General features: G+C 32.4%; 1 protein-coding gene and 2 pseudogenes across 1 annotated transcript; all 3 read left to right on the top strand.

Annotated features, from left to right (window-relative positions):
- Positions 1-5,815, top strand: part of LOC107473517 (protein CHUP1, chloroplastic-like) — an 11,921-nt pseudogene extending 6,106 nt beyond the window's left edge.
- The window catches only part of LOC107473518 (protein CHUP1, chloroplastic-like), a 9,065-nt pseudogene extending 2,613 nt beyond the window's left edge, over positions 1-6,452 (top strand).
- Positions 6,453-6,941: 489 nt separating this feature from the next.
- Positions 6,942-8,607, top strand: LOC107473479 (diacylglycerol O-acyltransferase 3-like). Its single transcript, XM_016093052.3, has 2 exons — positions 6,942-7,344; positions 7,578-8,607. The coding sequence occupies exons 1-2, from the start codon at positions 7,054-7,056 to the stop codon at positions 8,319-8,321; spliced, it is 1,035 nt and encodes a 344-aa protein (XP_015948538.1). The 5' UTR covers positions 6,942-7,053; the 3' UTR covers positions 8,322-8,607.
- The last annotated feature ends 5,420 nt before the right edge of the window (positions 8,608-14,027 follow it).

Genomic DNA, 14,027 nt, shown 5'->3' with positions numbered 1-14,027 from the left:
AGAAGGATGATGGAGAGGTATCGTAGTAATAAAAGGGATCTACATATGGTGTTTATTGATTTGGAAAAAGCGTATGATAGGGTACCAAGGGAGGTCTTATGGAAGGTTTTAGAAAAGAGGAGAGTAAGGATCGCATATATTTCGGCAGTTAAAGACATGCATGATGGGGTCACAATTAGTGTGAAGACTCAAGGTAGTGTGACGGAGGAATTTCTTATTGGTATAGGATTACACCAGGGATCATCCTTAAGTCCATGCCTTTTCACATTAGTCTTGGAAGTATTCACAGAGCACATCCAAGAGCCTGTTCCATGGTGCATGCTTTTTGCCGATGATATCGTTCTTATGGGAGAGTCAAGGGAAGACTTAAATAAGAAGTTGGAGTTATGGAGAGAAGCTTTAGAAGTGTATGGTCTGCGCATAAGCTGTAGAAAGATGGAATATATGGAATGTAAGTTCAGTCTTAGAAGGGAAAACTCCAATATAGAGGTGAAAATTGGAGAGAACATCCTATGAAAAGTTAAAAGTTTTAAGTATCTCGGGTGCATCATACAGGATAATGGAGAGATTGAACATGATGTAAATCATAGGATCCAAGCAGGTTGGTCAAAATGGCGGAGTGCATCTGGTTTTATATGCGACAAAAAAGTGCCTTTAAAACTTAAAGGTAAATTCTATCGCACCGCTATAAGACCGGCTATGCTGTATGGTACGGAGTGTTGGGCGGCTAAAGGGGAGCACGAACATAAGCTGAGTGTGGCAGAGATGAAGATGTTGAGATGGATGAGTGGTCACACGCGATTGGATAAAATAAGGAATGAAGATATAAGGGAGAGAGTTGGAGTAGCACCCATTGTGGAAAAGATGGTTGAATCGCGTCTCAGGTGGTTTGGACATGTGAGAAGAAGACCGATAGAACATCCAGTCAGGAGGGTGGATGAGATGGAAGATGGACAAAGGGCGAAAGGCAGAGGAAGACCTAAGAAGACCATCCATGAGGTGGTCAAACGAGATCTACATGTAAACGGTCTCTCTGTAGACATGATACATGACAGAGCACAATGGCGTCGTTTGATTCATGTAGCCGACCCCACTTAGTGGGACAAGGCTTTGTTGTTGTTTTGTTGTTGTTGTTAACCTTGTTAATCTTCATTAAAATTGTGCTGCTGCCTTTTGTTTTGTGACTCAATTGTGCTTAGATTTTGACTGTGTTGATGACTTAATTGTGCTTAGATTAAATGACTAATTGATTATTGATTAGCTAGGGCTGTTTTGCTGTGTTTCTGTTGTGTTTTGTGATTTTTATATATATTGATGTGCTGTTGTTTTTAGTTAATTGCTGTTAGTAATTTTAATCTGTTGAGTTTGATTTTAGTTAGTTAGTAGAACTTAGTTTAGTTTTCTGTTTGAATGGATTAGGATTATTAGTTGTGGTATGCTGCTGGTAGGTTTAGGGTTATTAGTTGTGCAAGACTGCTGGAAGTGTGTGTGAAATTCTGTTGCTTGGTGGATATTGCTGTTGAACTTGGTTGAATGTGGTTAACTATTTGGTTAGTTATTAACTGATTACTGATTGTGCTGAAATTAATAGTATGCTGCTGATTTTTTGTATCATTCTTAGTAAATTTGTATGAATTGAGGTTTAATGAATGCTTGTTTTGTGAGAAGAAGTTGAAATTTTGGTTGAATGACATTCTTTTGAATAAGGTTCTAAACTGATACTTGGTGCATTGATTTTACGTTTTAATACGTATGCATGCCTAGTGTTTGCCAAATTACCTCAAGGTTTTGATTAAAAAGTTTGGTCAATTCCTTGAGCTCAATGCTTGTCTTCCACTCGTTATAACTATTTGCATTGATGTGAATGTGCTATGCTAATTGACCAAAATTTTTGACACTTTTTGAATGTTTGAGGTCTTTTTCCCAATAACACAAGATTAACTATTGATCCTATGTAACCCCATTTGATTAACTTTGTTTGTTTAATTGGTTTTGGGTTATATTAAACGTGAAATTTTATTTTTTGACATTAACTTTGTGGTATTGGTTGTGAAAGCTTTTTGGTGTTTGAACATGCTATGTACACTTTAATTGAACATTGTTCTTGTTTGTTTCATACTTTTATTCATCAATTGCTTGTGAATGTGCCTCTATGCATATCTTGAATTCCAAGTTGCATGTTGTAGCTACTATGTAATTAAATGATCGATTCTTGTTAAGGATGTAATTAAGAATGATATTTAGTTAAATTCTTTTGTTGCTAAAAAATTATCAGAGTTGAATTTGTTACTGATTATCATCCATAAACTTTGAATATGTAAATTGAGAAAGTATTTTGTATTAGTGACTAATTTACTATTTTTTTTGCATCATTAGTTATGTTTAACAATTGATACTTGATTTTTATTAGTATGTTTGTGAGGACATGTATTTTAACTTTTAATTTTATTTTTATAATTTTATATTTTTATTTAATTATGATCAGTCATTTAGGATCAATATCAATTGATGAGTAACAAAACTGAACAAAATAGATAGTCTAGGACACAATCACCATTTGGATATGACATTGACCAACGGAAGAGAAGAAGAGAAGTTAGATTATGTGAGGTTTCAAAAGTTGAGACTGAGCAAGTTTAAAGATAGATGAGATGTTTCAAAAATTCTTTGACATTGTCCATAGAATTTTTATTACGAGGATTGATTTATTTTGACGGAATAATGGGTACAAAGAAACAACGGTCTTCATGTAAGAGAATTACAACATGAACTTAGAAGGTATTTAGGCTGAAGATTGGAGTAAATTCAAGATGTATGTAAAACAATTTTTAAAAGGATTGTCAACATTATATAAACAGAAGAATATGTGTTATGAGAAAATAGACTTGGACCAAAGATACAATTTTATGATATCTGCAAACAGAGCCCTTATTATAAGAGTAGAGGAATGATGCTTTTCTAATGCACTGCACAAAGATAAAATTATTTTCGATAAGATGAATAGTCTACATGAAGATTTATTATCTTCATGGAATCTCGATTCACCTCCAATAGAACTTGACATGTTTTTAAAATTTTTACCAGACTAAGTTAATCTATTTTTTTAATTAGTATATTATTTTATTTGAATTTCGTACATATTTTAAAGATAATATTTATTACTATTATTTCATGGTTAAATCATGAAAAATGATATTTTGTTATTCCTATTTTTGAAATTATCAATAGAAATCATATTATTTTGTTTAGCTTTACAAATATTTGAATGATCATTTGAGGTGAATTAACAAAAATAAAAGAGCCTTGATGTCAATAGATATTAAAAAAGAATTTTTTCATCATTATATATCAATGGCAAAAAAGTTCTTTTCTAATTTCTATTGACACGAAGACTCTTTTATTTTTATCAAGTCGCCTCAAATGATCATTTAAATATTTGTGAAGCTGAACAAAATAATATGATTTCTGTTGATATATTAAAAGATAGGAATGACAAAATATCATTTTCCATGATTTAGCCATGAAATAATAGTAATAAATATTATCTATAAAATATATACGAAATTAAAAAAAATAATATACTAATTAAAAGAATAAATTAACTTACTCTGGTAAAAACTTTAAAAACATGTCAAGTTCTATTGGAGGTGGATCGAGATTACATGAAAATAATAAAACTTCATGTAGACTATTCATCTCATAAAAAATAATTTTATCTATGTGTACTGCATTAGAAAAGTATCATTCCTCTACTCTTATAATAAGGACTCTGTTGTCAGATATCACAAAATTGTATCTTTGGTTCAAGCCTATTTTTCCATAACACATATTCTTCTGTTTATATAATGTTGACGGTCCTTTTAAAACTTGTTTTACATACATCTTGAATTTACTCAAATCTTCAGCCTAAATACCTTCTCAATCTATATTGTAATTCTCGTACATGAAGACCGTTATTTCTGTCCCCATAATTCCTGTCAAAATAAATCAATCTGCGTACAAAAAATTCTGACGACAATGTCAGAATTTTTGAAACATCTCATCTGTCTTTGAACTTATTCAAATCCAAAGACATATAGAAACTCTGACAAATTGGAAAGGTCTAAAGTGAAAAAACAAGCTGCTCCTGAAGCAATTTTTCGTAAAGCTTCTTCAATATCGTCTCTTACGACAACAATTCATGTCAATTCCGAATCCAAAAGTATAGAAAAGAAAGTCTCCACCAAACCAGTGCTTGCCACCATCAATGTCGTCTCAGCGTTTGGCAAATTTAGCTAGCGCCCAAAAGGCCCCACCACTTGTTGAATTATTTCACTCCTTAAAGAATCATTGATATGAAGAGAGACATAAAAGGGCCTCTGAATCATCTGCAACCGGTAGCGATTAGTGCACACAGTAGCATTGTTGGAGAAATTCAGAACCGTTCAGCTCATCTTTTAGCAGTTAAGTATTGTGTGATTATTACACTTTCTAGTTCCTGTTTCTTTTTTCACCTCAAAATTATGTACTGCTAGTTGATGACTAATGGATTACCATACTTTCTAGATAAGGGTAGACATTGAAACAAAAGGGGAGTTTATCAATGACCTTATAAAAAAGGCGGTAGATGCATCCTACATGGACATTGAAGAAGTCTTAAAGTTTGTTGATGGGCTTGATGGTGAACTATCCTCATTGGTACATTTCTCAGAAAATTATTGATTTGGTGGGCCAATGGCTCTCTATATGTTACTTCATTAATCATTTTAGAGTTATTAAAATTACTATAAAACCATTGTTTTAATAGATTTCCTGAGAATTTCTGAGAGGGTGAGCCTTGGTGCAACAGTTTAGTGTCTTGTGATTTCTGACTTGGAAATCAAGGATTGTAATACTTGAAAATGGATAGAATTTTTCTACTTTGCTTCTTTCACTGCCTTTGTCTTATGTATTCTACAAGGGGATGAGCGCGCTATCTTGAAACGTTTCAATTGGCCTGAGAAGAAAGCCGATGCGATGCGAGAGGCTGCAGTTGAGTATCGAGAGCTTAACCTTTTAGAACAGGAGATTTCCTCCTACAAGGATGACCCCGACATTCCATTTGGAGCTGCCTTGAAAAAAATGGCCAGCCTCTTAGACAAGTAAGCTTTATGTCAAAATAATAGTATTCCGATTTAATATTCTTCTTATGCCTCATTGTGATAGGTCTGAACTGAACATACGGAGGCTAATCAAGCTGCAAAATTCTGTCATGCGTTCGTACCAAGCGTACACATTCCAACCGCTTGGATGCTTAATTCGGGGATAATGAGCAAGGTAAATTTCTTTTTAACATATTTTTACTCTGAAGTGAGAACAAAGATTGAAATATGGTAAATGGTTTGCTTTACGGTTATCTTTACTCTGGTAGTAGGGGGATAATTATAGTTAGTGATTATCCGAAATTTATCAACATAGAACTGGATCTAGTAGTTGATTCACTGATCTGTTTGCTTTTACACATTATATTCACAAGTTTCAATTCTCAAATGACATGTATTTTCCTTTATCTAGAGCTATATCATTTCTTCTCTTGGAAAAAAGATATTGTTCCTTCAATTGTTAACTTTGTAGATTAGTAATAGTAAAGTGTATTCACAATCCATGCAGATAAAGCAGGCTTCCATGACTCTAGCCAAGATGTACATGAAAAGAGTGACAATGGAGCTCGAATCCAACTGGAACACAGACAGAGAATCTAGCCAAGATTCTCTTCTGCTTCAGGGTTCATTTTGCATACAGAGCTTATCAGGTAACATTTGACATCTGCACGGGTATCAAACTCTCGAGTTAACTCATACTTTTACAAACTTACAAGTTTAGGTCACGAAATAGAGTCTATGCACTGTCGAACCAAATTTTTTGACATCTTGATTGTTGTAGTTTGCTGGAGGCCTAGACTCGGAAACACTGCACGCTTTCGAAGAGATAAGGCAACGCGTACCGGGACACCTTGCAGCAGGATCTCGAGAACTTTTGGCTGGCATACCAATGGCAATCATCATGAAAAGCCATTGATTTTCTTCTACTATGCTCTTTTGGACTCTTGGTTGTCACCACCAAAAGCTGGAATACTAACATTCATTACTATTATTCTCCCTCCAATGGTCCCAAAACAGAAGAGATAACAAAAATGGAGAAACACCACATATTCACATCACAATCATGCATGAGATGAGGTTGACCTTTATGAAGAGGGAATGGCAATATGCTATCAAAATGGTTACAAACTAGCAGCTTCCAAGATCAACATGTCACAATCTAGGAATAGGATATTAATAGTTCAGTGTTATTAAATTTCAACCGTGAATTTGTTTGGTGTATGTACTTGTGTTTATTGCTGCAATAACAATAAATAATTACGAGGGAAAATGTTTACTTAGTTTATAGCAGTGATGTTCAATATGTAGTGCTTGTAAAGAACATTTTGAAGCGTTTACTAAGCATGCTCTGTATAAAGTGAAAAACAAAAGAAAAAAGATAATAATAATCTATAATTTCTTTTTATAAAAAATACTAAATATAATCTACTATAAATTTGTTACTAAATTAATTCTTATTTATTGGTATATATTAATTTACATATTTTCTTAATTTAATAATTAGTTACTAAAATAATTAGATTAATAATTAAAACTATTTGCAATAATAATGTTTTGAACGAAAAGTTAGATAATTTTTTTATATATTAGTAATTAAGTTTTTTTGTGGATATGTAATATGGTTAATTTTTTATATAAGAATAATACTATATCTTATCACCTGAACGTTATCCATTTTAAGGATTACTTATCCTAAAATTCTTAGTAAATTTAAAATAGTACTAATAACAAATTAAAAGTAAAATAAAATCTAAAAGAGTGAATGATGAAAAGGAACGAACCCAGTCAAAAGCGAATGATGAATCGCCACGACATCACAAATAGAGAAATCAATTTCTTCACAGCACCTTCAAACAAAAAGGAACGAAACCAGTCAAAACCACAGAAGAGAGAAAAGGAGAATTCGATTCCTAATTAATTCTCACCGTCAACGATGGAGGTTTCCGGCACCGTTCTAAGGAATATCACGTGCCCTTCCTTTTCCATGCACGTGAATTCCCGTCGTGGTGGTGGTGGTGGTTGCGTTACGGTGCCGGTGAGGCTGAGAAAAAAGGCGGTGCGTTGTTGCTGCGGGTTCAGTGATTCAGGGCATGTGCGGTATTACGGGGACGAGAAGAAGAAGAAGGAGAAGGAGAAGGGAACCGCTGTGTTGAGCACCAAGAAGAAGCTCAAGATGCTGAAGAAACGTGTCCTTTTCGATGATCTTCAAGGAAACCTAACTTCGGTAACTTAATTATTTTTACATCTTGTTGCTTTATGTTTGGACTGAAATTTACTTCATAGGGTTGAAATCAAATTTAACAGGTTTAGAACAATGCATTTGAACATGCGATTCCATTGATTATTTGGTGAATTTAAGTGATAAGTGCATGTTATTGTTGTTGGCCTTTAAGTGATTAACAGAGTCTCAAGTTTTTACTCAATGGTAAATTTAATTATTGTTCTGTTTTTACACAGGATGCTGCTGAGGTTTTGATGAAGCAGCTAGAGCAAGTAAGGGCAGAGGAAAAGGAATTGAAGAGAAAAAGGAAGCAAGAGAAGGAGGCAAAACTCAAAGCCTCTAAGATGAACACCAACCCTGATTGCTCATCGTCATCGTCATCGTCATCGTCATCGTCATCGTCATCATCTGAATCTGAATCAAGTGAGAGTGAATGTAACAATGAGGTGGTTGACATGAAGAAGAACATTAAGGTTGGTGTTGCGGTCGCAGATTCTCCACCAAAGGCAGAAACCATGATATATACACCTCCCTTGTTGCCTGAGGATGTTAGTGCTAATGACCATCATCATAAGGCCATGGAATTATTCTCTAGAAACAATGACATATCAGTTGGAAGCACTAATGGTAGCCTTAAGAATGAGAGTACTGCGGTTATTATCACTGAATCTATTCCTCAGAAGAGGATTGAGGTATGCATGGGAAACAAGTGCAAGAAATCAGGATCTATTGTATTGTTGCAAGAATTTGAGAGAGTGGTTGGTGCTGCTGCTGCTGTTGTTGGATGCAAGTGCATGGGGAAGTGCAAGAGTGCACCTAATGTGAGGATACAGAACTCTACTGCGGATAAAATAGCTGAGGGGCTCAATGATTCAGTTAAGGTTCCAGCTAACCCTCTTTTCGTTGGGGTTGCATTGGAGGATGTTGAAACCATTGTGGCTAGATTCTTGGGCGAGAATCAGGAAAGTACTAATGAATAGTTTGCTGGTATGCTGTTTGGAAAATTGTACATATGTAGTGCCAGTACGGCAGTACCTATCAGATTGTTGTTTTATTGTATATAAACACAGACAACATATTTTTGTGAGATTCGATTTCCTAATTTATTGGAACTTCCAGAGCCTGATTTGTGTCCATTCGAGCTCGACTCAAACATTTACATGGCCTGCCTTGCAGTCACAGCTAGCCTGAATCCTACCCAATCTATGAATTCAAATTTGAGGGCCCTATTTGGCATTAATATTAATATATTAATATTTCTTGTTATTCCGTGTTGGTTGTTATCATTTTAGCATTCTGTATTTATTTATTTAGGTTAATGTTATGGTACTTATCATTTTATACTTAAGTTATTAAAAAAGATAAATAAATAATATTTTAATAAATTTTACATAATTTAATTTTTATTTTAAACATTTTATTTTTTATTTTAAAAAAAAGTTAGACAATTTAAGAACCATAACAAAGGCACCATAGAATTAGAAAAATCTAAGGGTCAGTAATTTTATTGAATTTTGAATTTTGGTCAGCATGTAACCAGCAGAAAAAGGTGAGTCATTAGATGAAATCTTACATCAATTTCACACCATTAAATTATCATTGATGACTATTTGATGGCTATCAATCACAAAAATTGTCAACCCCTTAACATTGCTCCCATAGAACTCACCATTTATTTATTTATCTTCAATTAATTTGTTTGGCACATGTATTTTATCCCAAAAGAAAATCTTGGCATTATTATCTCTTAGGGGCAGTAGTAAGTTAGTAACTCGCTCAGTGAGATCCCATAAATACAAGATTTATTCATACCAATGTGTCAAAATATCCACTTTTCTGATTTGATTTACCATATAGTGTTAAAATACATTTTTTTTTGGTAACTGAGGCCATTGATGTGTTATGCAGCATTATGAAATGGTGGGTGTATTTTCTATCAATATAATTTTTTTAAAAATTAGAAAAAGTAAATTGGAAGCTCCGATTTAGCTACTTTAAATTTTTAGAGAAATTTGAGTGTCAAATTTGTTAAGAAGAGAGAAAAATAATAAAATCTGAAGAGAGAAAAATAATAAAATCTGAGAGTTAAATTTGAGTGAAGTATTGAGGTCAGATTTGTACATTAAAAATTTTAAAAATTTTAAAATACACAAATATGAAAATTATGTTTTAAGTGATAAATTTAACAGTCTAATTTGTGTTCTTCACTGGTTAAACACATTATTCTCCAATAATATTGTAAAACATCATCTTCTTTTCAATATCAAAAATAAAAAATGACAAGACGAGTTTTTTTATCAGATTTTACATCCATACCATATTTCCCAAAGTTTAAATGGTGATATAACCGGTTGAAGTAATTTTTCTTTTCCATATGCCACTGCCGAAAAGTGAAACTTCATGCATTTTTGACATATTTGGACATATTTCATGCTATTCTATCATTTGCTTGGTTAAGTTGTAAATATAGTTCCCATATCCATAGGTCATCTACATATTTCTATTTATCTAGCGTGGAAAAAAATTATATTAACATACAATTGAGCCCTCTAAACAGGGACGGTTCTATGTACAATGGTGTGGGGGCAGACGCCCCACTACGATTTGAAATTTTGTTAAGTAATATATGATAATAATATTTATTTGCCCCCGTTAGATTATTAAACTTGACCCCACAATAATTTTTTACTCAACTTTTGGTACTTAATCGTCAATTTAAAAATTTTATATTAGAAATTCGTTAGAATGATTAATTCTCAAATTTAAACGAAATTAGTATTGTTCCTTTTTAAAAATCAACTCAAAAGAATATTATTTATTTTCTTTTTAAATTAGCTTTAATTTTTACATAGCAACTGTATTAATTGAAAGAACTTTTTTAACTATAAATATCAATAAGAGTCGACTTCTAATTGTGTTGGGAAGTGGATTTCTATATAATTATTTAGTAATATATATAAAAGGAGAAAAATTTTGATGATAGTGTTAAGAGAAAAATTATTTAATTTTTTAAAATAGAAAACCTAAAACAATAGAATTTTAAATTATATATTATTATTTAAATTACTATTTTAGTATTGTAATTTATATATTAGATATTTGAAATCTAATCATATTTTACAGTAACAAAATATAATTATAACAATAATTAATGTTATATAAATTTTGCTCCGTTACTAAAATTTTTTGGATCCGTCGCTACCTCTAAAGATTATTGATTGAATCAAGTCAGATAGTTAATATCGATTTCTCCTGACATCACACTGATATGTCAATACATTTATTCTTGGTATCAACAGAACCAATAAAGCAAAATTTTAATTCCTTTTATAACTTTTTTCTTCCAATCAAAAGTTTTTTCCTTTGAACTATTAAATGAGGACTAGCAGAAGCCCGCGCAAGTAGTAGTAGTGTTTGACCGTTGTAACTACTCTTTAAAGTGATGGACTATTTATTTGTTTATCTGTATAGTTACTTATATGTAAGATATATTACGAAAAGTATTAATATTTAAAAAGTTATATAAATTGTTGAAGTACATCATTAAATTTAGAAAGAATTTAATATATTACTAAAATTTGTATTTCTATTAAATTAAGTAAAATGTATATGAATTTAAGGAGATGATATAAAAAATTGTGTACTATTAATGAAAAAGTGATGAGTTGGCAATTCTAATTATAAATTAGATAAACTACATTATACTCTGAAATGAGTTAAATTTTAAAGTGGTTCCTGAAATTATATTTGAGACTCAAAGTAGTCTCTAAAATTAATAATTACGTATTTTTGTCTTGAAATTGCATTCTAAGACCCATAATTATTTTTCAGGTACATTTCATCCACTTGACGCCACCGAAAAGCTGACGTGGATTAGTAAACTTTTTTAGTGCAATGTAATAACTAAAGACGTTGAAAACTACTGTAGCCAGATCACATAATAACCCCCCATCTCCCTCCTCTCTTTGGTGGTACAAAACTGTATAACAAAGGCACACTCAAACTAATTAAAATATTTGAAAAACTGTGACGACGAACACAAGGGTCTAGTAAAAATCCTAGCCTTTTAATTAAGGCTTTTAACAATAAAGACAAGAAAGAATCAAGCATTTCCAAAAGGTTGAAACATTTCCCATGGAAAACACCATCCAATGAGGTCTTCAAGGCCTTCGAAATGGCATATAATCATCAAACCTCAAACGAATTGTACTGAGAATAAGCTCCTGCTTAACATGATTCATGACAGCAATATATAGCTCGACAATGTCAATGCAGACGTAAATTATACTTGATATTTCGAAAGCTCCAAAGCAGACATACACTGGTCCCATGCTCCGTTACGCAGCATCTATAGCATATAAGATGGCAAAGAACTCTACCAAGATGGTGAAAAGTGCTACTCTATAAATTTATATCTTCATTTTTGACAAAATAAAAATTGCAGCTTCGATGAATTTATTCCTAAGCAGATGGGTGGGTTCTTTTCAGATACACAACACTAACCTGTTTATATCCATGCAAAACCTGGCAGACTTCACTGTGTAAATCTTCACTTCTTATTTCCTATAGAAAGAAATAGTTTTATTATACACACTCAAAAACCCTGAAAAACTCAGAGCTCCAGAAGGATTAGCTTTGACCTGAAAACAAACAGAGGGCTCAAATATTAACTTTTGCAGTCTACACGCAAATAGGAGGAACATACCATAGCACATAGGCCTCTAAAAGCGTCTTCTCTCTCAACATCATCCCATATCCTGCAACAAACCAATTCCTAAAATAAAGATATTCTTTAGACACACTTTTACTCTCTTTTAAATGTTGTGCGCTCTATATACCAAGAAACTATATATCAACAAAGGACCAAGGTGCTACCATTTACCAGTTTCTAAAGCATCAATAATTCAATATCAGATCTTAAGACAAACAAATAAAGCTAAATGCCTAGCTCAAGAAAGAAATATAACCATATCATCTATATTCTCTATATAGTGATTACACCTTTGTCAGTTAAAGTTATAGCACACAAAGAAAAAACAAAAGATATTTGTTAGGGGGATCATGGATGCAAGCTAAGTCATGGGCAACAGAATTTCAATGACTTACATTGACAGAGCAGTGCACCAAGGTTGCATGAAAATGCTCCATATGCGGAGATACAAGTTATGGACAGACCCATGCAAGCCTCCCTAGTGTTATTGCGCTGTTTTCTATGAGTGACTTGTTGAGTCCCTAATAAACAAGAAGACAATCAGAAACTATACATGAATGCAAGGTTTATTAAAGAGAAGAGAAGAGAGGGGGTAATGCAGAGAGACAGTGATTTTTAAATTTGGGGATTAGGATTTTTAATTTTAATTTAGGGACCAAATTGCACTAAAAATATTTACTAATTCACATCAGCTAGTCGTTACGTATCCAGCATGTCACAGAGGAATCTAAATCAGCTTTCCAGTGGCGCCAAATGGACGGAATGTGCCTGAAGGACGATTCTGGATCGCAAAATACAACTTCAGGAACAAAAATGGGTAATTATTAACTTTAAGGACTACTTTGAGTCTTGAGTATAACTTCAGGGCCACTTTAAGACTTAACTCCTTTAAATGTTTAGACTTTCTTTTTAGTACACTATAACTATTACTCATGAATATTTGACATTTATTGGTATAATTTATTGGTATATAAATATGAATGAAAAATGTTATAGTTAAGTCATGGAGGTTAGTTAATATTCTTTTTAATATTAAGCATTTGATTTTGTATAAAAATGTAATGTGATATCTTTGCATTTGAAAATAGATTATTAAAATTCTATGTTACCTACATCGTGTTTTTTTTTAATTGATTTCAACAGATCGTAACGGCACATTATATAGATAAAGATTGAATTTTAAAAAGAACGTACAAACAAAAGACTAATTGAATGTTGTAGTGCGATTGTACTAAGTACTTCTATATTAAAGACGCCAAGCTCCAAAAGTAGTGCACAAAATAAAGGCAAACCAAAATATAAAAAAAAAAATAGCAACACCAAGTTGACATTACACAACACCGCAACTTAGATCTAGATACTAAAGGAAAATCTTAGTAAAAATGACTAACAACAAGTTCCTACTCTTTTGTTAAGTAAAAATTTGTCGTTTCTGAATGCATTATGTCACAGGATACAAAGTTTTATAAGTGATTTCAGTTTCACCTCATCGTCATAAACAACCTATTGAAGCCTCCTTCTTGTATCATTTACGGGGTTATATCTAGTAATATAGAAATGGAAAAATTTGCTATCATCCATTTCAAGCATGTGTATGTACCTCTCCATTACTTGGATAAGGTCATGGTCCATTTCTAAATTGTAATTTCATCCTACCACTTCATCAGTTAAACCTTCAAAGTTCAAACACAATTTTCTAACTTTATTGCATCCTTTGACAACATGCACCTTAAGCACTTTTTTTTCTTTAAGTGACCTTATTTTTCTTGTATTGAATGCATCTATATCTCTTGTTAATAACCTCACCTACATAAATTGATAGATAAATTATAGGAAGATATACTAAAAACACGGGAAAAAAAATATGAAGCTTCCATAATCACTTCTATTTTGTTGGAACATGAATACTTTTGACATGTTGCAAAATTCGCAAATCACTTACATCATCATTAACTCTCAAATTAATTTTTGAGAG

This window comes from Arachis duranensis, chromosome 2 (genome assembly GCF_000817695.3).
Source record: "Arachis duranensis cultivar V14167 chromosome 2, aradu.V14167.gnm2.J7QH, whole genome shotgun sequence".
Lineage (NCBI taxonomy): Eukaryota > Viridiplantae > Streptophyta > Magnoliopsida > Fabales > Fabaceae > Arachis > Arachis duranensis.
Note: the sequence above shows the minus strand (reverse complement) of the source record. Positions and strands in the feature narration are given on the sequence as shown.